Source organism: Periophthalmus magnuspinnatus, chromosome 7, assembly GCF_009829125.3.
Source record: "Periophthalmus magnuspinnatus isolate fPerMag1 chromosome 7, fPerMag1.2.pri, whole genome shotgun sequence".
Classification (NCBI taxonomy): Eukaryota; Metazoa; Chordata; class Actinopteri; order Gobiiformes; family Gobiidae; genus Periophthalmus; species Periophthalmus magnuspinnatus.
In genome coordinates, this window is record NC_047132.1 from 13192624 (window position 1) to 13220570 (window position 27947).

Consider the following 27947-nt stretch of genomic DNA (forward strand, 5'->3'; position numbering starts at 1 on the left):
ACTATCCCATTTTTACTTTTTGTTTATAGACTCCATTTAAACCTGAGGACACTTTATGTTGGGCATTATTAGTTTAAAACCCCACTGTGCTTGTGTCTATAGGTCACATCTCTAACCCCTGTGGATCATGATGTTATAATTTACACATTTTAAATCACGACATCCATCTAAAACAACTTAATGAAAGAAAAAAGTCTGTGTTTCTGTGTACGTCACAGTGGGCGTCAAAATGGCATCTTGAAAATAAGAGATTAAAGATTACTTGTGGAATTAATTAATTAAACTCTTTTTGTTTTTGTTTTTGGAAGTGAAAATATCTTTAAGCGGAGTTCAGAAAAAAAAAAAAAAAAAAAAAAAAACATGAAATTCTGTTCAGACTTTGGCGAATGCTAGAAATAAGAATAAACTAAATTGAAGCCGTCTGAAACAGTTGGTCTTGGTCAGGATCAGTGTCTTTGTTCTCCCTTGAAGACGCACTCAGAGTCACACCAGAGAACACAGCGTTTAAACAGAGACCATCAGTGGTTCAGCCATGTTCTAATGGGGCTTTCTCCACAAACACCTGGAGATGAGTTTAGCTGCCTTCACACGAGCTTCATGAGAAGAGCTGTGATACGGGTTAAACATGTTCAAATCTAATAAAACTACCACTTCATGACATCACAAGGTGGAACAGAGCATTTTGGGCTTTGGACATGAACAGACTAATAATAAAGTGTTACTCAAACATGTGTGAATGAAACAAAACACAACTCCAGGTCTATTTTTGAGGAAGGAACAGTATTAGAACATGGATTAACACTACAAAAGTCAGTTTTGTGTAATATAGGACCTTTAAATACAAAAACATCGGACATGACGTCATTTATTTCTGTTATATTTTGCTGTTTTGGTTCAAGAGGATTATCCAATCAGAAAGCAGAATAAGCCTCACGTGACTCTTTCATTTGTGTTGTCAGTTCCAAAGATGAAATCCAGTTGTTTTAAACCTAAAATGCCTCTCTCTGATCTGAATGGTCATTGCCTGAACCTGTCTGCAGGTCAAGGCTCTGGACACAGGCTCAGATGTAAATGGTAAATAATCACAGTTTTATATGGCACTTTTCCACCAAGTGCTTTACATCAAGGAATCACTCCAACATTCACAGACACTGGGGGCAAGGATGGTTAAGTGTCTTGCCCAATCATGTGCATTCATCAATTGAACCACCAACCTGTGAATCCGTGGACAGATGTTGTGATTGTGATTGTAGAACCTTTTATAAACTGTAGGAGGCAGGATACACACAGCTCCTTTAAACAGTTTGCCGTGGTCCAAAGTGATTCGTCACTGACCTTATGCATTCAGACCATCCTAATGATTCACCAGGATGAGTTTATGTCATCTAGAGTCATATAAACTCATGTAGAGTCATATTGAGTCTTATTGAGTCATGTAGAGTCATATTGAGTCTTCTTGAGTCATATTGAGTCATGTATAGTCTTCTTGAGTCATATTGAGTCATGTATAGTCTTCTTGAGTCATATTGAGTCTTCTTGAGTCATATTGAGTCATGTATAGTCTTCTTGAGTCATATTGAGTCATGTAGAGTCATATTGAGTCATGTAGTCTTCTTGAGTCATATTGAGTCGTGTAGAGTCATATTGAGTCATATTGAGTCATGTAGAGTCTTCTTGAGTCATATTGAGTCATACTGAGTCATCCTCACCCTCTCGCTGTCACAGGCCTATCTCTTTGTCTTTGGCTGTAGTTTTTAGCTGTGTCTCTGTAGTTGGACTCTTTGTAAAGTTTGTGTATGCTATTTCCACAGGGGCCCGTGTTTGTTTTAGATGCAGAACCAGGAAGTGTGTGAGCGGAGACAGAGAAACGAGCCACGATCTTGTCCTGTGATTGGTCCTTTCCTCTGACTCCTGCCGTGAGATAAGAACACATGACGAATATGACACACAATGCTCCACAGGCCCAGAGACTGTGTGGGGTTTGCATGTCCTTCCTGAGTTTGGGTCAGGGCATCGATGTCTTTTGTTTCTAGCCAGACTGAGCAAAAAAAGTTTATTTTTTTATGTTTGAAGGACACTTTCTAGATCTGGTGAAGATTGTAGTAGTTCTTAACTCTTTAACTAAGTATTTGGTATTTTAAATCAGCCCTATTGAGCAACAATATTCATCTAAAATGACTTAATGAAAGAAACAAATCCTAATGGGAGGTGATGTCGCTGTAAATGTCATCAAAACAAAGCGGCGCATGCTGTCGCCGCCCCTTTTTTCATTTGTACCAAAATGACTATGCGACGCTGCCAAATCCTACGAATATCACCAAGTTGAAAATGGGGACAGATCGACAAAATGGCGTCTTAAAAATAGTCGATTAAAGATTACTCAAACATGAATCACTCCAAATACAACTTCTTCTCCTCTCCACAGATCTGACTTGTAACTTGGCCTGGAGACGTCACCTGCTTGTCTCCATGTATATAGAAAGATAACTTTAATTCCATACTGTAGTACATTTCCAGGCAAAGCACTAACATCACCATGGAGACGAGACAAGTTACATAACCTTTAGCGACAACCAAGACATTACTGGTGTGTTATTTTACTCAGAAGGAAGAGCATCTGACATAAAAATCTGCCAAATGTGACCGGGTTGGTTTGCTCTGCTCCATAGAAAGAATTTCAGCTAAATTTAAGGAGTCAAACCCAAGACTTTCTCGAAATTAAGCGCAATCACTAACCACCGTGCCACCACCACATTGTACTTCAACAGAGAATGATGTGGAGCTGTGTCTTTCACAAGTATAAGACACATAGACGAGTTTACACCATGGACCACTATGAACCTACTGGACACTGAGGGTTACACAGATATGAGACACATGGGAATAGAACACAAAGTACAACATTTAATGTGGGACATCACAGTATGTTGTCTAAAGAAAGAGTGTTTTTTTAATCATTGTGGTATCTGTATCAAGTATCGGTTGTTCCTCTGTGTCGAACAGTACTACAGAACACTTTGAAACCTCGGTGTTTTTCCAAACATCCGAATATCTGGGCTTTACTTCAAATTTACTCATTTTCTTGGGGCATTTCTTTCATAACGTTTCGTCAGACCAGTGAGTAATTTACCATTTAGAATATTAAGTGAAACAATTTGAAGTTTTCAGCTCCGTTTTGCACTGGTTTAGCGTCTGTGGAATCTGCTCCCAAAAGTACAATAAATGAATAAGTCAGAACCACAGAGGTGAACTGAGTGTTACATCACCCACAGCCTTCAGATCCACACGAAGCTCACTGAGGCTACAGCACTTACAGGAGACAAGTTGGAAGACAGTTTCTTCAGTTTAGTACCAAAGAGCCAAGTGAAGCTGTTAAAGGTAATACTCTTTACCTTTCCACTTAGCAACACTGTCACTCAGACCTGTTGCTTATGCTAGTGGGAAAGAAGGCGTCTGATTTGTCTGTTATTAATGTCCATATTTTGATTGACATAATAGTGAAATAAAAACCCCAGGATCATGTAGAGCGGGTTAATACGAACATTTAAAGACCAAAATGACGAGTCCGACAGCAGCAGTTACAGAGAGAGGGGACACAGTTTTTCAATGTAAAGTGAATTGCATCCATGATCACTTCCTGTTTAGCAGGTTAGCTATGTCCATTTATATAAACAGTCTATGGTCAGCACTTTTCAAACAGCAAACTCTGCAGATTTTCTTTGTGAAGAAACTCGTCCTTGTTTCAAACTGTTCTCGAGGTGATTTACAGATCGACACTTCAGACTCTGGTGAAGACGTGAAGTTTGTGAATCTATGAAACTCTTTTTGTGAAGAAAAGTAAACAGAACTGAGACGTTTTTCTTGTTTAGAGCGAAGTCGACACCAAAACTAACAAAAGAAAATACCAAACATGAAAAACAACCCGCGTCAATACAAGCCTCCACCCAAAGAAGAGGAGGAGGAGGAGAAAAGAGGAGGAGGAGAGAGAAAGGGGAAGAGAAGGAGGAGAGGAGGGGATGAGAGGGGACGGAGAAGGAAGAGATTCAGGAGGAAAAATGACCAGCATCAATACAAACATCCACCAAGAAGAGGAGGAGGAGGAGGAGAGGGGAGAGGGGTAGGAAAGAGAGAGGAGAGCAGGAGAGGATGAAGACGAGGTGAGGAGATGGGGGAGAGAAGAGGAAAAGAGGAGAGGGGGAGGAGGAGGAGAAAAAACTAGGAGGAAGAGGAGGAGGGGGGAGGAGGAGGAGGAAGAAGGTGGCGGGGCAGAAGGAGGAAGAGAAGATGAAAGAGGAGAAAAGGGGAGAAATAGGAGAGAGAAGAGAGAAGGTGGAGGAAGAGAAAGGAACAGGAGAGGAGACAAGGAGGAGAAGAGAGGTGGGGATGAAGAGGAGAGGCGGAGAAGGGGAGAAGGAGATTAGACGAGGGAGAAGGGGAGGGGGAGAGTAGATGAGGAGGAAGGGAGAAGGAAGAGAGGAGGAGGAAAGAGAAAGTGAAGGAAGAGGAGACTAGAAGAGGAGAAGAGGTGAGAGGAGGTGGAGAGGAGGAGAGGGGAGGAGAGAAGAGAAGGGGCAAAGACAAAGACAGAGGAGGAGAGTTGGAGGAGCGGGACAGCAGAATGAGAGGGAGACGAGGACAGGAGGAGAGCTGGAGAGAAGGAGAGCAGAAGGAGAGAGGGGGAGCACAGGAGGAGAGCAGAAGGAGAGGAGGAGGAGAGCAGAAGAGGAGGAAGAGAGGAGGAGTACAGGAGGAGAGCAGAAGAGAAGAAGAGAGGAGAGGAGGAGGAGAGCAGGAGTAGGTGAGACAAGAGGGGGAGGAGGAGGAGGAGAGCAGAAGGAGAGGATGAGAGAGGCAAAGCACAGGAGGAGGTGAGACGAAAGGGGGGGTGGAGGAGGAGAGCAGGAGACGAGAGGGAGAGATGGCAGAGGAGGAGGACCATGACTTGATAACACACAGTTGTTTTGCTTTTTGCTTTTGTCTGTATTCCTTAATCATCGACCTCGGTCTCCCGCAGGTTTAATAAAACCCTCTAGCCTCCTGCTCTACACCTCCTCCTCCTTCTTCTTTCACTCCTCTCTTTTATTCCTCTATCAATCAATCAATCAAGAATGTTATTTTTTCTAAACCTGCTTTGAACTGGAGCTGTTCACGATTAGAGGTGTGTGTGGAAGAAAAAACTGGAAAAACAGATTGAACAAACGTTTAGGTAAAAGGAGCGATAAGAAAACAACTCTCACACAATGACGACGGAAGAGGTTTAAAGTGGAAGTGTCTGAGATGTTTGTGTGTGTGAGCCGTGTTGGTTTAGTCCGAGTGGTTTTGGTGTTAAAAGCAGCCGTTTCCCTCCAGCTGCAGACAGGAGTTTCCAACACAATATTTACATTTGATTAAAAACGATGGTCAGATAACGCTCGGACATTATCTCATCTTTACTGAGCCTCCTACGTCAGAGCCAGAGCCGAACGTGAGAGAGCCACAGAGCCTGGACATATATGTGAGAGAGCGAAACACACAAAACAGCAGGAGGTCAGTCAAAATGGCGTCTTGAAAATAGTCGATAAAAGATTAAACTCAAACATGAATCACTCCAAATACAACTTCAGAGGCTCAATGAGAAGAAACGACAAGAACATGGATAAAGATCTGAACACAAAAGTTTGAACAGGGCAGATTCCTTTGTTTTCCTCTGTATTCCTCTATATTCATCTGTATTTGTCTGTATTCCTCTGCATCACTCTGTTTTCCTCTATATTTCTGTGTTTTCCTCTGTATTTCTCTTTGTTAAACCTGAATTTTTAAGTATTTCTGATGTCATATAATGCAGTGCTGTTCGTGTTTGAGTTCAGACCCGGTTCTGTCTCTGTCTCTGCGCAGCAAATGAACTGTGTCTTCATCACTTTTATGATAATAAAGGCTTTTCTCGCGCCGCTCAGTGTGAGGCCCTTTGATTCGCGCTCAGACGTGAACAGGTGGGTTCTGAAAAGAGCCGGTTCATTAGACACGGGGGCGGGACCGGGGACAAACACCGGGGACAGCGGGGCTAAAGGACCAAACAGCGGCAACTCTCCACACTCCCGTCCCACTACACTTCACGCTCTCTGGATCTTGCTGTCACGCGCTGCTTGTGCACGCGCACACAGAGGAGCGCGCTCAGGATACGGCTCTGCGGCTGAAGAGGACCGTGGAGTAGTGGCGCGGAGCTGTGGCGTGGAGCTCCGGTGTTTTCCGCGCACAATGCGTGACAAAAACGCACTGCTGCGTCACCGCACGGATCACCGCCTCCTCCTCGTGCCAAATATAAAGCACTCCGGTGCCGCTCCATCACTTCTGCGCTCTTGCCGCGCTCCTGCAGCCTCACGCGGATAATCTCCACGCGGACAACCTGTTCACGGTTGTCTCCACGCGGACTCCTCTGTCCACGCGGACTCCACCACGCGGACCTCCTGTCCAGGCAGACTGATCCCCGGGGACTCTCATTCTCCGCGGTCCTCTGTACGCGCACCCCGTATCCACGCGGACACTGTCCACGCGGACCTCTCTACTCGGACCCCCCTCTCGAGCTCCGGCTCGACTCGAGCCGTGACCATGACCGAGGCGAGCTCCGTGCTGAACCAGACGCACGGAGAAGACCTGGACGTGAACACGGACGTGTACTCCAAAGTGGTCCTGACGATCATTTACGTGGCGCTATTTGTCGTGGGTTCTCTGGGGAACTCGTTCACGCTGTGGACACTGTTCACTAAGAAGAGCATGCAGAACCTGCAGAGCACCGTGCACTACCACCTGGCGAGCCTGGCCGTGTCCGACCTGCTCATCCTGGTGCTGGCCATGCCCATAGAGCTCTATAGCTTCATCTGGTTCCACCACCCGTGGGTGTTCGGGGACGCCGTGTGCCGCGGGTACTACTTCCTCCGGGACGGCTGCTCCTACGCCACTGCGCTGAACATCACGAGCCTCAGCGTGGAGCGCTACATGGCGATCTGCCACCCGTTTAAAGCCAAGAGCATCATGTCCCGGAGCCGCACCAAGAAACTCATCAGTGGCATGTGGCTCGCGTCTTTCGCGCTGGCCACGCCGATGCTCGTGGTCATGGGGCAGGAGACGACCTCAGGAGAGAAGCTGTGCACTCCCATCGTGTCCATGGTCACCCTCAAGGCCGTGCTACAGGTGGGTCTGCGCCTTTTACGCACGGAGAGCGCGCATTACGCACGGCTCTGTTTGGCACCGGCGCCACTGCTGGTTTATGGCTGTAAATGTGTGAGCGCTGTTTAAAGTGTTTTGTACAGTACTTCAGAAGCACGCTGTGAACGAGGCTCAGTGACGCAGAGGAGCAGAGGAGCAAAGAGCAGAGGAGCAGAGCCTCAGAGAAGCAGAGGAGTAAAGGCTCAGAGGAGCAAAGGAGCAGGAGAGCAGAGGCTCAGAGGAGCAGAGGAACAAAAGAGCAAAGGAGGAGAGGCTCAGAGGAGCAGAGGAGTAAAGAAACAGGAGAGCAGAGACTGAGAGGAACAGAGGCTTAGGAGCAGAGGAGCAGAGCCACAGAGAAGCAGAAGAGTAAAGGCTCAGAGGAGCAAAGGAGTAAAGGAGCAGAGGCTCAGAGGAACAGAGGAGTAAAGGAGCAAGAGAGCAGAGGCTCAGAGGTGCAGAGAAGCTCAGAGGAGCAGAAGCTCAGAGGAACAAAAAAGCAAAGGAGGAGAGGCTCAGAGGAGCAGAGGAATAAAGAAACAGGAGAGCAGAGACTGAGAGGAGCAGAGGAACAGAGGCTTAGGAGCAGAGGAGCAGAGGCTCAGAGGAGCAGCAACTCAGAGGGGCAAAGGAGTAAAGAAGCAGGAGAGCAGAGAAGCAAAAGAGCAGAGGCTCAGAGGAGCAGAGGCTCAGAGGAGCAGAGGCTCAGAGGAGCAGAGGCTCAGAGGAGGAGCACGGAGTTTGTCAGAGGAGCAGAGGAGCAGAGGACTGTGTGGAGATTTATGAAGCCACAGTTGTCATGAAAATGGATGGATGGAGCAAAGCCTTTATGATGACTCCACCCATCTCTCTGAGGGGGCGTGGTCTGCAGACATGTGGCCTGTGATGTCATATATGTATTAGGAGCATTTTCATTCTTATCAAACTGAGTGTTTTTCTGTGAGTACTGATGTTGTCAGGTTGGACTGAGGCGTCATCAGATGTACAGAGGCACCAGTACGTTTCTATGAACTCTGAGGAGATAAACAAGAGAATAAATCCAGTTATGAAAAGTTGAGATTCATTATAGACCCTCCAAGTTTGAGCTGCAGAGACGCTAAAACTCATTCCAAATGATTCCAAATGATTCCAAATGATTCCCAATTCACTGCCGCTGTGACTTGGATCTACTAAAATACATAGTGTTGAATGATGCAGGGTTCTGTGCGGTGTGAGGTTTCAGATCTGAGGATATTCACGAGGCTGGAGGAGGATGCGAGTTATGTCCAAACAGATCAAAGACAATACTAAGGAATCAACTCGATACTTGATACTCGATACCAATATCAATACCATAGTTATAATAAAAACACTCTTTCTTAGTAAACGGTAGTACTCTGTTTAATATTTAGGTTCCATAGTGGTCCATGGGAGTATACAAGTCTATGTGTCTTATACCTGCTCTCAGAAGAAGAGGAAGAGGAGAGGAAAGAGGGAGGAGAGAGGGCAAAGGAATGGAGAGGGAGAGAGAGTAGGAAAGATGAGAGGAAAGAGAAGATGAAAGAGAGAGGGAGGGAGGAAGAGAGAAAGAGTGAAAAGGGAGGGATAGTGGGAGAGGAAGAAGGTAAATGCGAAAGAGATGAGGGAGGAAGAGGAGGTATAGAGGGAAGACAAAGAGAGGGGGAGGAAAGAAAGAGTGTAGAGGAATATATATAGTATACTTGTCTATGTGTCTTATACTTATCCAGAAAAGGTTCATTTCTGTTATTGGGACTTTTTTAGTATCAATACCTGTGAAAAATGAGTATCTAGTTTCGATACTAGTTTAAGTATCGTAAAATTAGTGTCTGATTTTCGATACTTTTGACAGTGAGGGAACTTTTGAGTGTATTTTCATCACATTGTGGGGACTGAACACTGTACACACACTCACATCACGGGGACTTTTGACTTTGTGGGGACCAAACTCAGATCGTTGAAGTAACTCCTTTAATATAAGATCAACTACACGGTAAAAGGCAGGTTTTCACGGTTTGCTGGTTCGGCCTTGGTTTGGTGGATGGAACCTGTGCTAAATATTTATGAGAGTGTAACATCAGTGAAATTACAGTTTGGGGCTAGACTAGAGAATAACACTGTGCTACTAAAGGGCCCATGTGACACTGACCTCTGACCTCTATTCTCATGTTGTTTCCTCATCACAAACAGACCTGGAGTTGTGTTTTGTTTCATTCACATGTTTAACACACAAACCCTGTATATTTAGGCTGAGTTTTTCTCTCAAACAGAAAACACTCTGTTCCACCTTGTGATGTCATGTGGTAATACAGGAAGTGCTCCACTGTGTTTTTTAAACTCCACACACCTCCATTAGAATCTTTTGAGTCATTTCAGTCCTGGAATTGCCAATCTCTACTGAACTGAAGGTAAAAGGAGCTGTTAACTTTAAAACTACCAGTTCATGACATCACAAGGTGGGACAGAGCATTTTGAGCTTTGGAGATGTAGACAGACTAATAATTAAGGGTTACTCAAACACTTTTGTTTTTGACGCTCTGAGTCCCTCCTCCCTCTGCTCCCCGTGCTTAGTCCCTCCCCCTTCAGAGCACTATCACAACACAATCAGCCTCATCCCACTAATGAAACTACTGCACATCACACCAGGTTTGTCAAGTTGCTGTGTACAGTTTTGTATCATGTTTTTGTAGATTTATGGAAAATTGTTGTGTGGGAGCGTGGGTGATGAAGGCTTGTGGGTGGAGCCTCGTACAGGCTCTTACTGCTAACCATGAGGAGGATTTGAATTGAGCCTGGGAGAGATCACTATATTACTCAAACATGCATGGATGACATCTCAAACCTCTTCAGGCATGTTTTTGATGAGGGAACAACATAATAACATGGAAGGATAATAAACTCATAATACCTCCTCTTTAAGATATGAGTTCATTTAAGTTAAGTTGTGTGTTGAGGTTTGCCAAAAAGTAATGTCAGTCAGTGCAGCGTCCTCACAGGGCAAAGAAATGTGTGTGTGTGTTTGGTATTCCCCGTGGAGCAGTGACATCGCCTGCTTAAGTCCCAGCATGCCGCGGGGCATTTGGATCAACATAAAACAAAATGGTGCTGGGTTATGGTGAGAGTCTCTGGTTTAAAGTTTGAAGAGCATCGTTTTTCAGCCGTAAACACAAACATCTGAACATGAATGTGTGTTGTTTAAAATGCACAAAGATGTTTTACACATATCTGAGGCAGTTTAAGGTCTCACGAGTGCTTCTCTCAAACTGAAAACACCCTGTTCCACCTTGTGATGTCATTAAGTGGTAATACAGGAAGTGCTCCACTGTGTTTTTAAACTCCATACACCTTCACTAGAATCATTTGGATCATTTCAGTCCTGGATTTGACAATCTCTACTGAACTAAACATAAAAGGAGCTGTTAACTTGAAAACTACCACTTCATGACATCACAAGGTGGAACTGAGCATTTTGAGCTTTGGAGATGTAACAGACTAATAATACAATGTTACTCAAGCATGTGTCTGTTTTTGAGGCGGTAACAGCTTTTTTCTTTTTTTTTTTTTTGCAGAATAAAACACAAGATATTTGTTTGTGGTGTGATGGAACTTCAAAAACTGGCGCCTCTCTGATTTGTTTGCATCAATTTTGTCAGGTTATGTTTCAGTGTTTTTGTCAGTGTTTAAAATGTGAACTATGAACAAAATCCTTTTCCAAAAAAAAAAAAAAATTTGCAAATTGAATCAAATCAAATCTCAAAAAAGTAATTGGATATTTTTCCCAAATTGCTCAGCGCTAACAGAAGAGGATGGGAGGGCATCTGACACACAGGGATACAGGAGGATGGGAGGACATTCAGATATTGCTAACCCCGTTCAGCCTTAATATCTAATACAAAATTAAGTGCAGCGTCCACAACTTAAACATGATATTTCCCATAATGCCATTGTCTCCCTCCCTCCTCTCCTCCTCCCCCGTCCCACACTCTCTCCTCTAATACTGCATTCATTCTCCCCCAAAAACAACATCCCCGGTGGTTCTGATTCGTTCCTACACAGATTTATGTTTCATTCTCAGAGCGGCGGTCCATTCCCACACCCTATAGCGCTCACACAGGACCCTACATAAACAAACGCAAAACGAAATGAGCCAGGAACGCCACTCCCTCGTGATCAGCCGCGCACGGACAGTAAACAAACCAAAACTCAGCACGGGGACGTTTAAAGGGACATTACGGGACATTATTGGATCCGTCTTGACAAGGGGAACACAGAGGAAGTGATGAGATGTGATCTGGAGGAGGGCGACTGTTTATGTTCGCATCTATTCTCTGATAATCCAAAGTAAATATAGCTCTTATATTTAGCAACATTATGTAATTGTTAGCATTAGCGTGTCAGCTCAGATCTATGGCGCTCGAATTAAATACATCATCTGAACGTTAGCTTCGACGGCAAGAACGTGGAGCCGGGTTCACAGCGTAAGATGGATTTAACTTAGCCAAAAAGAGTACGATAGAAAAAATATGAGCCTTAAAGTGGGACTAAACTCATAAACTCCGCCCACAACCACATTTCAGACAGAGCTGAGAAACTGGGCGGAGTCTGGAGGAGTAATTGGAGATTGAGGGAGGAGGAGGGGCGGAGCCTGGAGGGCTAAAGGGAAGATTGGATGACAGTGTGATTGGTCTAACAGGTATCTTTACTCTCTGTGCTAAGTCACTCCCCCTTCATAGCACTATCATAACACAATCAGCTGCATCCCACTAATGAAACTGCTGCACATCACATCAGCTTTTGTCAAGTTGCTGCGTACAGTTTTGTATCATGTTTTTTGTAGATTTATGGAGAATTGTCGTGTGGGAGGGCCCTGGACAGATCGCTAGATTATTCAAACATGCATTGATGATGTCTAACACCTCTTAAAACATGTTTTTGATGAGGGAACAATGTTAGAACAGAGGATAATTTGCACAATACCTCCTCTTTAAACTGTCAGATGGAAGAATAAAGATGTGAAAGATCCACGGCTAAAACAAAACCCAGAGGACAGGTGTTTAGAGAGAATAGGCTCGGTCTGCTGCTCTGAGCTCGGCTCAGAGCAGCAGACCGACATATTTATTTTAGTCTCAAAATTGAACTGAATCAAACTGAACAAACTCCATATGAGAAAAGTAAATACTAGTACTACGACTGATGCACCTGCTGTAAGTGTTTTTGTGTTGTACATGTTCAGGTCTTTTCTTATTTTCTGTTGAGATTCTATTAATACTTTGCAGCTGATGTCATCAACCTTCCCTAAGGATGTGATGCAAACTAGAGGCACTGCCCTGTCTGAGGCTTTGTTAGACTTTAATCTGAGCTTTGTTTTAACACAATCTGACCATAAAGAGAACTGACTTATCTGAACTACAACAGCTGAGATGATTTGTGCTGTTAAACAAGTCCCTCTCAAATAACAATACAGTCACAAGCTAGCATTAGCATTAGCATTAGCCAACAGTTTTTTTCAGTTAGTCACTCTCACCTTTTTGTTGTTTTTGTTTGTTGTTGTTGAGTCAAACTCCTAAACAGGACCATGAACGCTCAGATTGATCACAGCTTCCTGAAAATGTGCTCTTTAAATCACATTTGCATCTTTTCTTGAGTTTGAAGATTTTTTTTTCAGTGTTTGCTAAAGTGTGTATTGCTGAACATTCCACCATAGACATACATGTGGAACACCCACAGTGTGAGGTCACTGCTAAGTATCAATAGCATCGTCCAGAGGGGAGCAGCTCATAGTGTAAGACATGAGAGAGGTCAGAGGTCATGTTTCTCATTTGTTTTATGACTCCTGTCACTTTGAGGCGATACTACACTGTGGTCTGACCTCTGCTCTAATGTTGTTTCCCCATCACAAACAGACCTGGAGTTGTGTTTTGTTTTATTCACACATAAAACAAAATGACGCTGGGTTCTGGTGAGACTCTGGTTTAACATTTGAGGAGCATCTGAATATATGTGTGTTTAAAATGCACAAAGACGAGTTTAAAGTCCCACAAGTTCTTCTCTCAAACAGAAAACACTCTGGTCCACCTTGTGATGACATGTGGTAATACAGGAAGTGATTCTAAACTTCATACACCTTCATGAGAGTCATTTGGAAAGGTGAACGGAGCTGTTAACTTTAAAAACTACCACTTCATGACATCACAAGGTGGAACAGAGCATTTTGAGCTTTGGAGATGTAACAGACTAATAATAAAGTGTTACTCAAACATGTGTGAATGAAACAAAACACAACTCCAGGTCTGTTTTTGAGGAGGAGTGTTAGAACATGGAGCTCATAGGGGTCAGTTTGTGTGATATAGGACCAGAGAAACAAAATGGCTGCATTGTCGTAACGGGTGGGGTTGGGAGGACCAAAGACGTGCAGACTCGGGGCAGATTTATAGTGTTTATTTACAAAATGGTTAAATTCAGTCTTTAATAGTTCATTTAACACACACGGGGAGCAAGGAAGGGGGAGGCAGACCAGGCGGGAGTAGTGCAGAGCAGGGACGGGAAACCAGGACCAGAACGAGGACAGGATCAGGACGAGACCAGGGCAGGGCTGTCCAGAGCGGGCACGGAGACAGCCAGGGCCAGAGCACGACGGGACCAGGGACAGGGCCAGGGAAGACCCAGCAGGGGTAATCCAGGGAGCGGGAGACAGGGCAGGAGACGGGAAGCAAGCCAGAGACCAAGACGGGACAGGAGGCAAGGCAGAGGGGTGGACTGTACTGGAGCTGGAGCGCAGAGGCAGGAGCAGAAGCAGGAGAGCAGGAATCTGGAAGGTGGCAAAAATCCAATGAGTAACAGGCAGACAGGTAACAAAATTGCAAAAACTAAGCTGGAGTGTCACGTTGACATGCGGACGATCTGGCACGAGTGGCTGGTGTGGATGGGTTTGACTTGGGAGACATGGAAGGTCGGATGGATGCGGAGAGACGGTGGTAGTTGTAGCTGTACAGTGGACGGGTTGACGATTTTCGTGATTTTGAACCGGACCCGGTGCCGATCCGCCACCGCCGCCTTGATACGCCTCCCTGCTCGGAGGAGCACGGACCTGGTCTTCCTCCACACTCTGCGGCAGTGCTGAAGATGATGTTGGACAGAGGGAGCCTCCAGATCCTTCTCCTCTCCCGGAACTGTAGGCCTGGAACGGGGATACACCTGTGGACGAACTCACCAACGAATTGTGGGCGTATTCGACCCAGGGTAGGAAGGAGCTCCAGGTCGTGGGGTTGGCAGAAACCATGCACCGGAGGGACACCTCTAGGTCCTGGTTCGCCCGCTCGGTCTGCCCATTCGATTGGGGATGAAAACCGGAGGTGAGACTGACCGTGGCTCCTAGACCCTCACAAAAGGCTTGCCACACCTGCGAGGTGAACTGAGTTCCACGGTCGGAAACAATGTCCATAGGTATCCCATGGAGGCGAAAGACCTGGCAGGTAAGTTGGTCCGCAGTCTCCTTGGCTGTGGGGAGCTTAGGTAAGGCGATGAAGTGGGCAGCCTTGGAAAAGCGATCTACCACCGTAAGGATCACTGTGTTCCCCTGGGACGGAGGAAGGCCGGTAACGAAGTCCACTGCCACGTGGGACCAAGGCTGCCTAGGAACTGGGAGGGGCAGAAGAAGTCCAGAAGGTGGTGAGTGAGAGGCCTTAGCCCGGGCACATACCTGGCAGGCTGCAGTGTGGCTCGGGTATCTTTGTCCATGGTGGGCCACCAGAAATGCCCCGCCCCACGATGAAACCCAAAAAACTCACTTCCTCTGCATGGAATTCACATTTCTCTGCTTTGATGTACAGTTTATTCTCTAGCAGGTGCTGGAGGACCTGGCGGACATGATGTCGATGTTCCTGCAGAGATTTGGAAAAGATTAGAATGTCATCAAGAAACATGAAAACAAACCGATTAAGAAAATCCCGGAGCACATCGTTAATAAGAGCCTGAAAAACTGCAGGGGCGTTGGTCAGGCCGAAGGGCATCGCTAAATGCTCGAAGTGGCCGAGGGGGGTCTTAAGAGCAGTCTTCCACTCATCCCCCTCTCTTATGCGCACCAGGTGGTACGCATTCCGTAAGTCGAGTTTTGAGAAAATGGTGGCCCCATGAAGGGGCATGAAGGCGGAGTCCAGGAGGGGAAGTGGGTACTTGTTCTTAATTGTAATATTGTTCAGCCCCCTATAGTCAATGCAGGGACGCAACAACTTGTCCTTTTTCGCGACAAAGAAGAATCCTGCGCCCACTGGGGAGGAGGACGGGTGAATGATGCCGGCAGCCAGGGAATCTCTGATATACTCCTCCATTGTCTCACGTTCGGGTCTGGATAAATTATATAGAGGGCTAGACGGTAGCGGGGCACCCAGCAGGAGGTCAATAGCACAATTATAGGGGCGGTGAGGTGGCAACGACCCTACTTTTAGTAAACGCCTCCTGGAGGTCATGATACTCCACCAGGACAACTGTGAGATTCGGGACGTCCGAGGCATGGCCGGAACTAGAGCTGACTCCCCCCCTGGGCGACAAGGCGGACTGCAGCCAGACACCTTACCCGGGCCCAGTCAAAAACCGGATTGTGCGTCCGTAACCACGGGTAACCCAGGACCAACGGTGACGAAGGGGTGGAGAGGACGTGGAAACGGCGAACCTCACGGTGATTCCCTGATAGGACGAGAGTGACAGGTTCAGTGATTTGGTTCACGTGGGCGAGGAAACGTCCATCTAGGGCCCGGGCGCTGAGGGGCTGTTCCAGGGTCTCAAGCCTAATCCCAAACTGCTCCGCCAGCTGTTTGTCCATAAAGTCCTCCTCGGCCCCGGAATCAATGAGAGCTAAAACAGATAAGGTCTCCGATTAAAGGCACAGAGTTGCATTCAACAAGAGTCTATTGTTCTTTTCCGGGATGTGAGGCTGACCCACCAGTACTCCCAGTACTACTGGTGGGCACCCCTTTTTGGCCGAACCGGACAGACTGCAATAAAATGTCCCCGTTCCCTGCAGTAGAGACACTCCCGGGCGGCGACGTCGGTAGCGTTCCTCAGTGGAAACGCGGGTCCGGTCCAGCTGCATCGGTTCCTCCGGGGACAGCGGGGATGAACGTGCCTCCCGCGGGGCCGGCGCGTCTGTAGCCGGTTGTCAGTCTGGTTAGCCAGGGAAATGAGTGACTTTAAGTCCGGGGGCTCGTCTCGAGAAACCAACTCGTCTTTTAAATGTTCATTAAGGCCCTTTAAAAAGGCGGCACGTAGTGCGCTATCCATCCAGTCTACCTCCGCCGCGAGCGTCCAGAATTCCACGGTGTAATCCGCCACAGACCGACGCCCCTGGGCGAGGCTTAACAGGCGGGCGGCAGCATCCGCTTGGTAGTGCGGGTGATCGAAGACCAATTTAAAGGCTGACACAAAGTTTTCAAAATTCAAATTGTCTAGAGCCGTGTTAGACAGCCGCGCCTCTGCCCACTGGAGCGCTCTTCCCCTGAGAAGTCCACAGATATACCGTATTTTCGCAGCATCCGAGTCGAAACGGGCAGGACACTGCTGGAACATAAACATGGACTGAAATAGGAATCCTCGACATAAGCCGGGCTGACCTGAGCAGGGGTCGGGATCCGTACCCATGAATATAAGAGTGAGCGGAGTGAATGTGTGCCAACACTAACAGAATGTGAGAATTTACACGACACATACGACCAGAGGGTCCAGATGAACTGACCACAGAACACACTGACCACAGAACACACTGACCACAGAACACACTGACCACAGAACGAACTGACCACAGAACGAACTGACCACAGAACGAACTGACCACAGAACACACTGACCACAGAACACACTGACCACAGAACGAACTGACCACAGAACGAACTGACCACAGAACACACTGACCACAGAACGAACTGACCACAGAACACACTGACCACAGAACGCACTGACCACAGAACAAACTGACCACAGGACACACTGACCACAGGACACACTGACCACAGAACACTGGAGCCGGTCAGGAGTTCAGGGCCTTTCATGTGAGCAGAGTTTAGGCTGAGTGCTTCTGGATCAGAGGAGCGTCCTGCAGAGAGGAGGGTGCTCATGTTTATGGAGGGAGAGGAGGAAGAGGAAGAGAGGAGGAAGAGGAGAGGAAGAAGAGGAGAGGAAGAAGAGGAGAGGAAGAAGAGGAGAGGCGGGGGTGCTGCTCTGGGGATCGTGCTCATGTTTATGGAGGGAGAGGAGAAGAAGAGGAGGAGCCCACTACAATCATCCTCTCATCAGCACAACACAAGGGTAAAAAGTATTTTAAAAGGAAAATTTAGGAAATTAAAATGTACCAGCTTTAGTGTCTGCTATAGAGGTCCACAATATGGAATGAATTAAGCATTGACATTAAACAGTCTCCCTCATTACATATATTTAAAAGAAATCTGAAATGCAAACTACTGGGAAGCTATAGTGCCTGACTGAGTGCGGCTCAAGTTCTGCATTGGATCTTCTCTCTGCTCATAACGGGTGTGTGTATGTAAACGTATGTGGATATGTGCGTGTGTATTATACATATATTATACATATATTTATATATGTGTGCAGCTGCATGTATATATGTATGCTATGCATGTGTCATATATAGATATTATATGTTGTATAGGTCATATATAATGTATAGGGTTGTGTTGGTGTGTGCTATATGTATGTATATGTATGTGTGTATATATGTGGATAGATATGTAGATATATGGATATATTGTGTATGGAAGAGGAGAGGAAGAAGAGGAGAGGTAGGTGCTGCTCTGTGGGATCTGTGCTCATGTTTATGGAGAGAGAGGAGGAAGAGGAGACGAAGAGGAGGAGGAGGGAGAAAAGGAGAGGAGGAGGAGAGGAAGAAGAGGAGAGTGCTCATGTTTATGAAGGGAGAGGAGGAAGAGGAAGAGAGAAGGATAGAGGGAAGAAGAGGTGAGGAAGCTGAGGAGAAGTGCTGCTCTACCCCGTGGTCATGTTTATGGAGGGAGAGAAAGAGGAGAGAAAGAAGGAGAGAAAGAGAAGAGGAGGGTGCTGCTCTGTGGGACCTGTGCTCATGTTTATGGAGGAAATGGCACTTTTAGCCAGGTCTGTTCAGTCGTCCTCAGGGTTGCCAGGTTTGGTGTGTGTTGCATTTTCTCCATTCCACCCTGATCACAGCAGAGTTTTCGCACTTTTCGGATGGCGCCGGGTCCTTGAGAGGTGGAGGAGGGAGGGGCCAGTGGACAGGGGGACACAACTGGACGCGACACCTCTCTCTTGACCTTTCCTGTATCCGTGGTGAGGTCGCAAACAGAGCGTCCAGTGAGGTGTAACGAAAATTACAGAAATCATCACCATGGCAACCTGCAGTAATAAAGGTCCGTGAAATCTCCAAGTCGTCCAGGGAGGGTTCAAAGCAAAAGAAAAGTGAATTCTGTCAGTTTAAAAGAACAGTATGTGTTTTTACAGGAGAGAAATCTACTACTTTGGCTCATGGACATGTTCATATTATTGCTTTGCCTGGAATGTTACGCAGTATAGCATTAAAGAACTCATATTACTCTATTCTCTGACCTCTGTTCTAAATTATTAAATTGTTTTATTTCTTTCACATGTTTAACACACAAACTCTACATATTTAGGCTGAGTTGTTCTCTCAAACTCAAACGTGTGAATGAAACAAAACACAACTCCAGGTCTGTGTTTGAGGAGGAAACAACATTAGATCTCGACTTAAAGATCACAGGAGTTGTTTTAGTCTAATATAGGACCTTTAAACTGATACATCTTGCAGGTACATTCATTCTTACTTTAAACAGGCTTATCTCTCCACAGATCTTACGTGTAACTTGGCCTCATCGTATCACCTTTTGTCTCCATGGCAATAAATCGGTTTGGGCTGGATGTTTTTACTGTATAGAAAAAAACAATTCTGTCAAGTAAGGTATAATTAATCGATGGGTTCAGCCTGTCAGAAGCAGTGGGACCATCTCCAGATCTTGGGCTGGTCTTGGTCAGGACGGGTGTAGCTGGATATTTTCACCTGTGCATGTTTCCTAGTCCATGTGTCTCATATCTGTGTAATCCTCAGTGTCCAGTAGGTTCATAGTGGTCCATGGTGTAAACTCGTCTATGTGTCTTAAACTTGTGAAAGACACAGCTCCACATCATTATAAACATATTCAGGAAAGGACTTTTTAGTATCGATACCTGCTCAAATCTAGTTTCGATACTAGTTTCAGTACTGATTTGTATCTGATTTTCGATACCTTTGATAACCCTGTCCCTGAGTCATATTTGACCCCTAATGTGTGATCTAGTTCCTTTTAGCATTCTGTGATTAGTCCTGGTAAGAGACCTAAATGGGACATGTTTAAAAACCCTTTGACCACAGGAGGACGCACCAGGCACCTCCCCGACCCCACCACACCAGACCTGAATTCCACTGTGAGATTAATGAGGCACATTCAAACAGAGACACAGTTTAAAGTTGGATTAAACTTTGGAACAAACTCTTTGTAAAGAACAACAGAGTTTCTCCAACAATTAAACAAACTGAAGTCACTCAGAGAAATGTGCCCAGACTGAAAGACGTCACAGTGAAAAGACAAACACCACGAGATCAAACAGACAGACCCTGTGACTTCATCCATAGAAACAAGAGAACAAAAGAAGAAGAGGAAGAGGAAGAGAAAGCGGAAGAGGAAGAGAAAGGAGGAGAGAAAGAGGAAGTAGAAGAGGAAGAGAAAGAGGAAGAGAAATCGTCCAAAACCCAACTCAACTTTAGCCAAGTCAGACTCTTGTCTTCACCTCTTTGGTTTAGCCGCTGCGCTCAAACTTAAGAGGAGGTTTCAACAGGAAATACACTGAGCCTCCTGTGATCAGCTCAGACCCAGAACAAAGAACAAAAGAGGCAATGCCTGAGGAGTTTAAACTCACATGTGTCTCTTCCAAAATCTGTGTCCACCATTAGGACCTACTCCAGCTCCAAACATCCTGCTCCTGGTCATATGTGCACATAAAACTCCTGGGCCTTTTATCTAATCTTTAATCTTTGGACGCCAGTCTCGAGCCATCCTCATTTGCATATTTCATATTCAAACACTTTATTTAACTTGGTCACTACATATTCATGAACCACCGTTTGCTTTGGTGACTAGAGATGTAATAAACAGATATGTGTCAGTGATGTGGCTTAAGAATTTACAAACCTTCAGACCATTGTTTCAGATATGCTTTTGTCTATTTGAATCTGTACTCTTTGTACTCTTTGCACTGGCTCCCTGTCCAGTTCAGAATTCATTTTAAAATTGTGATGTTTGTTTTTAATGCACTCAATGGCCTTGCACCTTCTTATCTGTGTGACATTTTGACTCCTCACCAGCCCAGCAGAGCTCTACGATCTGCTGAGCTCCCCCTGTCCCGGTGCAAACAGTGGGGCGATCGATCTTTTGCAGCGGCTGGTCCAAAACTCTGGAACTCGTTGCCCATAGAGTTACGTTCCATCTCTGACCTGCCTCTGTTTAAAGCCAAACTTAAAACTTATTTATTTAGAACGGCTTTTAACACTTAGCCCTGTGACTCTTTCTTTATTTTAATGGTGTAATGTGCTCTGTTGATTTGTATGATGTTTATTGTTTTTAATCGTGTTTTTAATGTCGTACAGCACTTTGGGCAGCTTTGGTTGTTGGAAGGTGCTATAGAAATAAAGTTTGATTTATTGATTGATTGATTGATCTCTGATTTTCTGCATTATTTAAAGCTCCTATATCACACAAACTGACCCCTGTGAGCTGTAATCCATGTTATAAAGCTTTTTCCTCCTCTAAAACAGACCTGGAGTTGTGTTTTGTTTCATTCACACATGGTTGAGTAACACTTTATTATTAGTCTGTTACATCTCCAAAACTCAAAATGCTCTGTTCCACCTTGTGATGTCATGACGTGGTAGTTTTCAGTTAACAGCTCCTTTTACCTTTAGTTCAGTAGAGATTGACTGAGGGTTTGTGTGTTAAACATGTGTGAACAAAACAAAACACAACTCCAGGTCTGTTTGTGATGAGGAAACATTAGAACAGAGGTCAGAGAGTAGAGTCATATGGACCTTTAAGGTTTTCTCCTTCAAATTATAAATCAGATGTTATGTACCAACAGTTAATCTTTATGTTACTCTTACTTAAATAGTACTTTTACCAAATACTTTTTACTCTTACTTGGGTAATTTCATGGACCACTACTTAGTAATATTATTTTGAAGTAATGTTATTCTTAGTTGTATATAATTTTTGGCTGTTGCTTATAATACATTTATACATTCAATATTATCACTATTATATTTGAGTTTTGATATTCTATAAACAGAATAAACAGAGCTGGAGATGCAGTATTTGTGGCTAGCTTGGCGCTCTGGATGCTAGCACAATACCACATAATTAGCCTGACTCATTTCTGTATCAATTTGAGTCTAAACAAATGGATCAGGAAGTTCACTACCCACAATGCACCTGTGTCTCTGCACACAGCCCTAATGATGCTTGAAATAAACCACTTTCAATTCTATGAAAATAAAGCAGAGTGGTAGAGGTCGAGTAAACATGGAGCTACTGTTTATTTAAATCCATTATAGAGACAAAAGCACAGGCTGCTGCTGTTAGCGCTAACTGCACCTTTTAAAACAATGTACTGTGATCATTATTGTTTATTTAAAGCTAAAAGGACATTATGGAACATTTCTATTAGCGACAAGGTCCATTCTCACGCCATATTGTTCAGTCACACCACAACATCTGGGAGGGCATCTGACACACCACAACATCTGTAGATTAACTGCAGACATTTGCCATAGAATAAAGGAGTAAGGGAGGGCATCTGATGCACAGAGGATATAGGGGGATGGGAGGGCATCTGGAGAATCAGCTGATCACACAATGATTCACAGGGGCAGCTCCAAAGTCCAGCTAAAAATGCTCTATTGACAAAAAGTATTCCAGCTCAATGAAACAGAAAAATCAATGACTCAGCAGCTCAACAGTGTTTTGTCAAACTGCTGTTGTGTCCTTGGGCAAGACACTTCACCACTTGAGGTGATGATCGAACACACAGGTACAGTCTACACCATGATGTCATAAGGCTACATGAAACTCTGGACAAATGCAATTGGCTTTTTCAAATGTGTGAAAGTAACAACCTCCTCTCTGCTTTTTGTCAAGAATGAGCCATTTACACATGTTTTAACCATAGACTGTGTATATAAATAGACACACTTAACCTGTTAACCGCCGCGTACAAAACAGGAAGTGGTCATGTGCGCACTTTCAGCTCCATCGACTCTGGCTCCAATTCACTTTCTGTGTAAAACCTTTAGCCCCTCTCTCTGTGACTGCTGCTGTCAGACTCATCATTTTGGTCTTAATTGTTTGTATTAACTCACTCTACATGATCCTGGGGTTTTTATTTCACTTTTGTGTCTGTAAATCAAGATGAACATTAATAATCAGGCGCCTTCTTTCCCCGAGGTTTCTCCCTCTAGTGTCAGTAACAGGTTTGATAAACAGCGTTGCAAAGCGCCCGCTCCCTGATAAGCCAATGGTGTGGGTGTGAAGGGGTGTTATCTTCAGCCTCGCTGTTGGCTGTAACACTCACAGTTGGAATTCCAAATATGGAACTGAGCTCCAAATTGTCCTCTATAACCATTGGCCTCGTTAGCTTCATTTGGAGCCCAACGCTGTGGATGACGTCACTCTCACTTAATCCACTTCTTTATACAGGCTGTGGTTTTAACACAAGTTAAGGCTAACGTAAGCTAACATAGGCTACGTAGGCTAACATAGGCTAACGTAGGCTAACAGGCCTCTTGGTAGTTGGAAGAAAGAAATAACATAAGTCTGTAACACTTTGGCCACTGCACCAATAAAAATGAGTCTTTCTTAACAAATGAAATCAATGGAAATAAAGATGTGGTCACCTGTTTCCACTTCTCTCCACAATCCACCTCAGAGCGACATCAGCAGCTGAGACGTCATAAAAGAATGACTCCAACATCATCGCTCCTGTCTAAACTCTACATTTAAGACTGGATTCATATGCAGTTTACTCATTGAGACTGGACTGGGTCGATGAGGCTGGATGTTTTTGTGGAGGAACAGGATTCTCTGTGGATGGTGTCAGGTCCTGTCCTCGAGGGCGTGTCCTGACCTGGTCACTGCTGCTACAGGCAGGACGCATTTCGGAAGTTCTGGGAAGAATTGTTGATATTCACCAGCCAAAAACATCACTTTTATTTTACATGGCAGCTGTTTGAACCTCGGCATTTTCAGAGTCAACCTGCTGTTCATTTTCCCACTCTGTAAAAAGCCAGAGGAGAAGTGAGGCCACTGGGGGGCGACGATGGAGAGCTCTGCATCTGGGTCTTCAATCTCCAGTGCACCTGCCTCCACAGCCCACAGCAGTGTGCCCCTGTGGCTTCAGGTAACTGCAGTGTTGAGTTCTATATGAATGATACGGTCAGGACGGTATTAGTCCAGTCACTCACATGATTCCGTTGAGAGGAAGAGTCTTCTGTCTCAGTATCTCCCATCTGATATTTTCTCCTGTCTTTCGTCTTCCAAAAAGGACATTGTAGTTGTCAAGGTTTTATTCACCACTTCTGTATTTTCGTTCTGTGATGATGCTCTGCCCACACGTCTGTGGTCACTTTAAACAGTGTTAAGTTTCTGTACTAAAGCCTCCTCTGTCAGGTCCATGCACCTTATCTCCTTATCTCAGCTGTCACATGTCACATGTAATAACAGAGTTTGTGGGACCGTCCTGTACACAGCCCTGACATTAATCTCTTCAAACCCCTGTCCATTTACAACATTTAAAAGGCCTAATAAACGAGTCCAGAGAGGCTGCTCTGTGCTCGTTTGTTTCACCTTTGGCCTTTGATGCTGTGCTAAACTGACTGTCGGCTGATCTGAGCCACATGTTTTATCATTGATGTTTCCCTGTGTTTTACTGTCAAACTTAAACTGAATCTCACATTTTTTTCATTTCACAAACCCACAGTCTCATCACACACCTGCTCTAAACCTTTTACACCTCAGACTGTGCTTTAGGAGGAGGTGCAACCAGAACATAATTGCCAGAGACAAGCCAGCTTCAGGCGGAGATCAGCCCTACAACGCAGTTTTCACAGACTTGTTTCTTTTATAAGTCGTTTTAGATCAATATTATGATTTAAAATGTGTAAATTATAATATAATGATCCACAGGTGTCATAGATAATAATTATAGAGCAGATACAAACACGACATGTCTGCTTAAGAAGAATGACATGGTTAGTCTGCTCGTCTGTTTAATCGTCTCGTTGCTTTGATAAAGTCACTTCACATTTGGCTTGTACCAGTGGATCTGACACAGTTTAAACAGATGAGACACAGACACCTCACCTGTTTTATCTACTGCAGCTTATGTGAGAACAGTTCAGACTCACTTCAGTGTTTTTTTATGTAAAGGGAATTGGAGCCAGAAGCGCGTCCATGTTTACTTCCTATTTGCAGTTAGCAGGTTAGCGATGTTAATTTATATAAACAGACAATGGAAGCCTCTCACTCTTTAAAGTCTCTGGATCAGACCCTGCTCATGTTCCTCACACTCGTTTTTGGGACCAGAGGAGACGGCTCCTTCCAGGCTGATGCTCCCAGACTCTGGAGTGACCTCCCTCTTGTTCACTGGAGTCTGTTGCCTTCAAAGCGACTGAGAACACTCTTGTTTGGCCAAGTGCTTTAAGGTGCAATGTTGTTTTTTTCAGGCCATTTTGTTGTAGTGACTGCTGCATTTGTGTGTTATGCTCTCCTTCTCTCTCTCTCTCTCTCTCTCTCCCTGTCTTTGTCCTTCTCTCACTCTTGCTATCCTTCTCTCTCTCTTTTTCTCTCCATCCTTCTCTCTCCTTTTCTCTCCCCATCTCTCTTTTCTGTCCATCCTCCTCTCTCCTTTTCTCTCTCCCTCCTTCTCTCTCTGTCCTTCTCTCTCTCGGTTTTCTCTCCATCCTCCTCTCTATTTCTCTCTCTCCTTCCCTCTCTCTGTCTCTCTTTTCTCCCCATCCTCCTCTTTCCTTCCTTTCCTCCCTCTCTCTCTCTCTCTCCTTCTCCCCCTCTCTCTTGTATCTAAATCCTCCTCTCTCCTTCCTTCCCTCCCTCTCTCTCCCCCCTTTTCTCTCCATCCTGCTCTCTCCTTCTCTCTCCTTCCTTCCCTCCCTCTCTCCCCCCCCTTTTCTTTCCATCCTGCTCTCTCCTTCTCTCTCTTTCCTTCCCTCTCTCTGTCTCTCTTTTCTCTCCATCTTTCTCTCTGTCCCCCCTCTCTTTTCTCTCCATCCTGCTCTCTCTATCCTGTTACATTTTCACAGTGTTAAAATGAAGTGACTCTAATGCACCATCCTTCTATATATATCCCTGTGTGTCAGATGCCCTCCCATCACCCTGTACACAGGTCGAATGCCTCTAATTAATCTGCAGATGTTGTGATGTGTCAGATGCCCTCCCACATGTTGCAGTGTGGTTGTATAGATGTGTCAAAGGCCTCCCAGCCTATAGATTTCAAACACTTCACATATTCTCTTTTTGCTGAAGTCGTATTAATAGAAACACATTTATGATCTAATTTATTTACCCTTGTCTAACTTATTACTGGTTGTTTGACCCACGCCAAAGCGCCCGGATGGCGTTGGACGTAAACTTCGCCGTATTAGAGTGCCCTCTGTTGACTGTCGTAATTGTTTTTAGCTAACGTGACATGACCCAAATAGTGAGGTCCACTTTAAATATTTACACGCTCGGAAATGAACCTGAACGTGTCTGAGGCGCGTGTGGGACCAGGTCAAAGCTGTTAGCCTCGGTGCGTTCAGGGGCAGATAACAGCGGGAGATACGAGTTCAAACTGTGTAAATATTTGAAATAGCGCTCACAGTTACAGCGGCTCCGGACCGAATGGGTTTTATGAATGAAAAGTCAAGTCAAATAAGTAAAAGAGAAGAACATTATGAAGATTTACTCCACTTAAAGGTCCCATATGACTTTGAGTTGTGTTTCATTCACATGTTTAACACACAAACCCTGCACATTTAGGCTGAGTTCTTCTCTCAAACAGAAAACACGCAGTTCCACCTTGTGATGTCATGTGGTAACACAGGAAGTGCTCCGTGTGTTTTTAACTCTACACACCTTCACGAAAAATAATTTGGATAATTTCATCCCTGGAATTGTCGATCTCTACTATAAGTTTCACTTTTGTTTTGAATGCTCTGAGTCTCCCCTCCCTTTGCTCTCTGTGCTAAGTCACTCCCCCTCTCGGTGATGTCATTTCCTCCTCACTGTCACAATCACAACACAATCAGCCTCATCCCAATAATGAAACTACTGCACATCACATCAGGTTTGTCAAGTTGCTGTGTACAGTTTTGTATTATGTTTTTGTATATCCATTGTCGTGTGGAGCATGGGTGATGTAGGTTTGTGGGCGGAGCCTCGTACAGGCTCGTACCACTAACCATAAGGAGGGTGTGAATAGAGCCCAGGAGAGATCACTTGATTACTGAAACATGGATGTTAGAACATGGAAGAAAATGCCAAAAGTAGATTTAGCTTTATACCTCCTCTTTAAACACAGACTCAGAGTACAATAGAACATTTATTTGAAATTAACTGGAGTTTTTCTGGCGACACCTTTTGAACAGAAGTTTCTGTCCCCGGTGTTTGAATATTTTTCCAAACATCTGCTCATTATTCAAACTTTCTTTGGCCAAAACATCGTAAAAAGATCAGTATCAGTTTGATACTAGAATTTATGACAAATACCACAATGGGTTTTATTCGTTTGGAGTTCTGCCTGAAACTAGATCAGGAAATATGAAAGTCCCACAGTCACGGTTAGTGGTAGAATGTAGCGTTGGGAGGAATGCTCTGCTCTGATTGGTCATTAGAAGTAGGGCTGTAACAACAATCAAAAGATTAATACATTGCGATTTAAAGGTTTTTTTTCAGACGGAAATGACCTCGGGGAAAGAAGGCGCCTGATTTGTCTGTTTGTCCCACAGCGTTCGGCTCATTTGGACTGGAGCTGAACGCTGTGGGTGACGTCACACTCCCCTGGTTCTGGTATTCAGTTTTTTGTCCCTAAATACATTTTCAAAGTATTCTTCCCATCACTGGCATTAACCCAAGTTTAAATAAGCCAAACACATATGTCATAAAATAATTCAGATGATGTGGGATTCGCCTCCTGGCACCGTCGCTCCTCCTCCTCCTCCACAGAGAGCGGCTTTTAAGACAGAGAGACGTCAGCTGTAATGGTGGATCTGGCTCCTGTGTGAGGAAATATATCACCCTCCACTGTCTCCACTGTCTGAGGCTTTAGAGGCAAAACGGTTTCACTGGAAAAAAGATCATTCTGAAGTTTGTGATTTTGATTAGATTTGTGATTTGGGTTTAAAAGATCTAATATTACACAAAAAATAACTCGTTTAACTTTAATCCATGTTCTAATGCTGTTACCTCTTCAAAAAAAGACCTGGAGCTGTGTTTTGTTTCATTCACACATGTTTGTTCAAGCTCAAAATGCTCTGTTCCTCTTTGTGATGTCATGAAGTGGTAGTTAACAGCTCCTTTTACCTTTAGTTCAGTCGAGATCAGCAATTCCAGGACTGAAATGATCCAAATGACTCTAGTGAAGGTGTATGAAGTTTAAAAACACAGTGGAGCACTCCCTGTATTACCCCCTAATGACAT

At 44.8% G+C, this 27947-nt stretch overlaps 1 protein-coding gene across 1 annotated transcript in view; it reads left to right on the forward strand.

Annotated features, from left to right (window-relative positions):
• The first annotated feature begins 6585 nt into the window (after positions 1-6585).
• ntsr1 (neurotensin receptor 1 (high affinity)) overlaps positions 6586-27947 on the forward strand; it is a 68229-nt gene continuing 46867 nt past the window's right edge. Inside the window, exon 1 of the mRNA XM_055223300.1 lies at positions 6586-7167. Coding sequence (XP_055079275.1) covers positions 6586-7167 — 582 coding nt within the window. The remainder of the gene's footprint in view (positions 7168-27947) is intronic.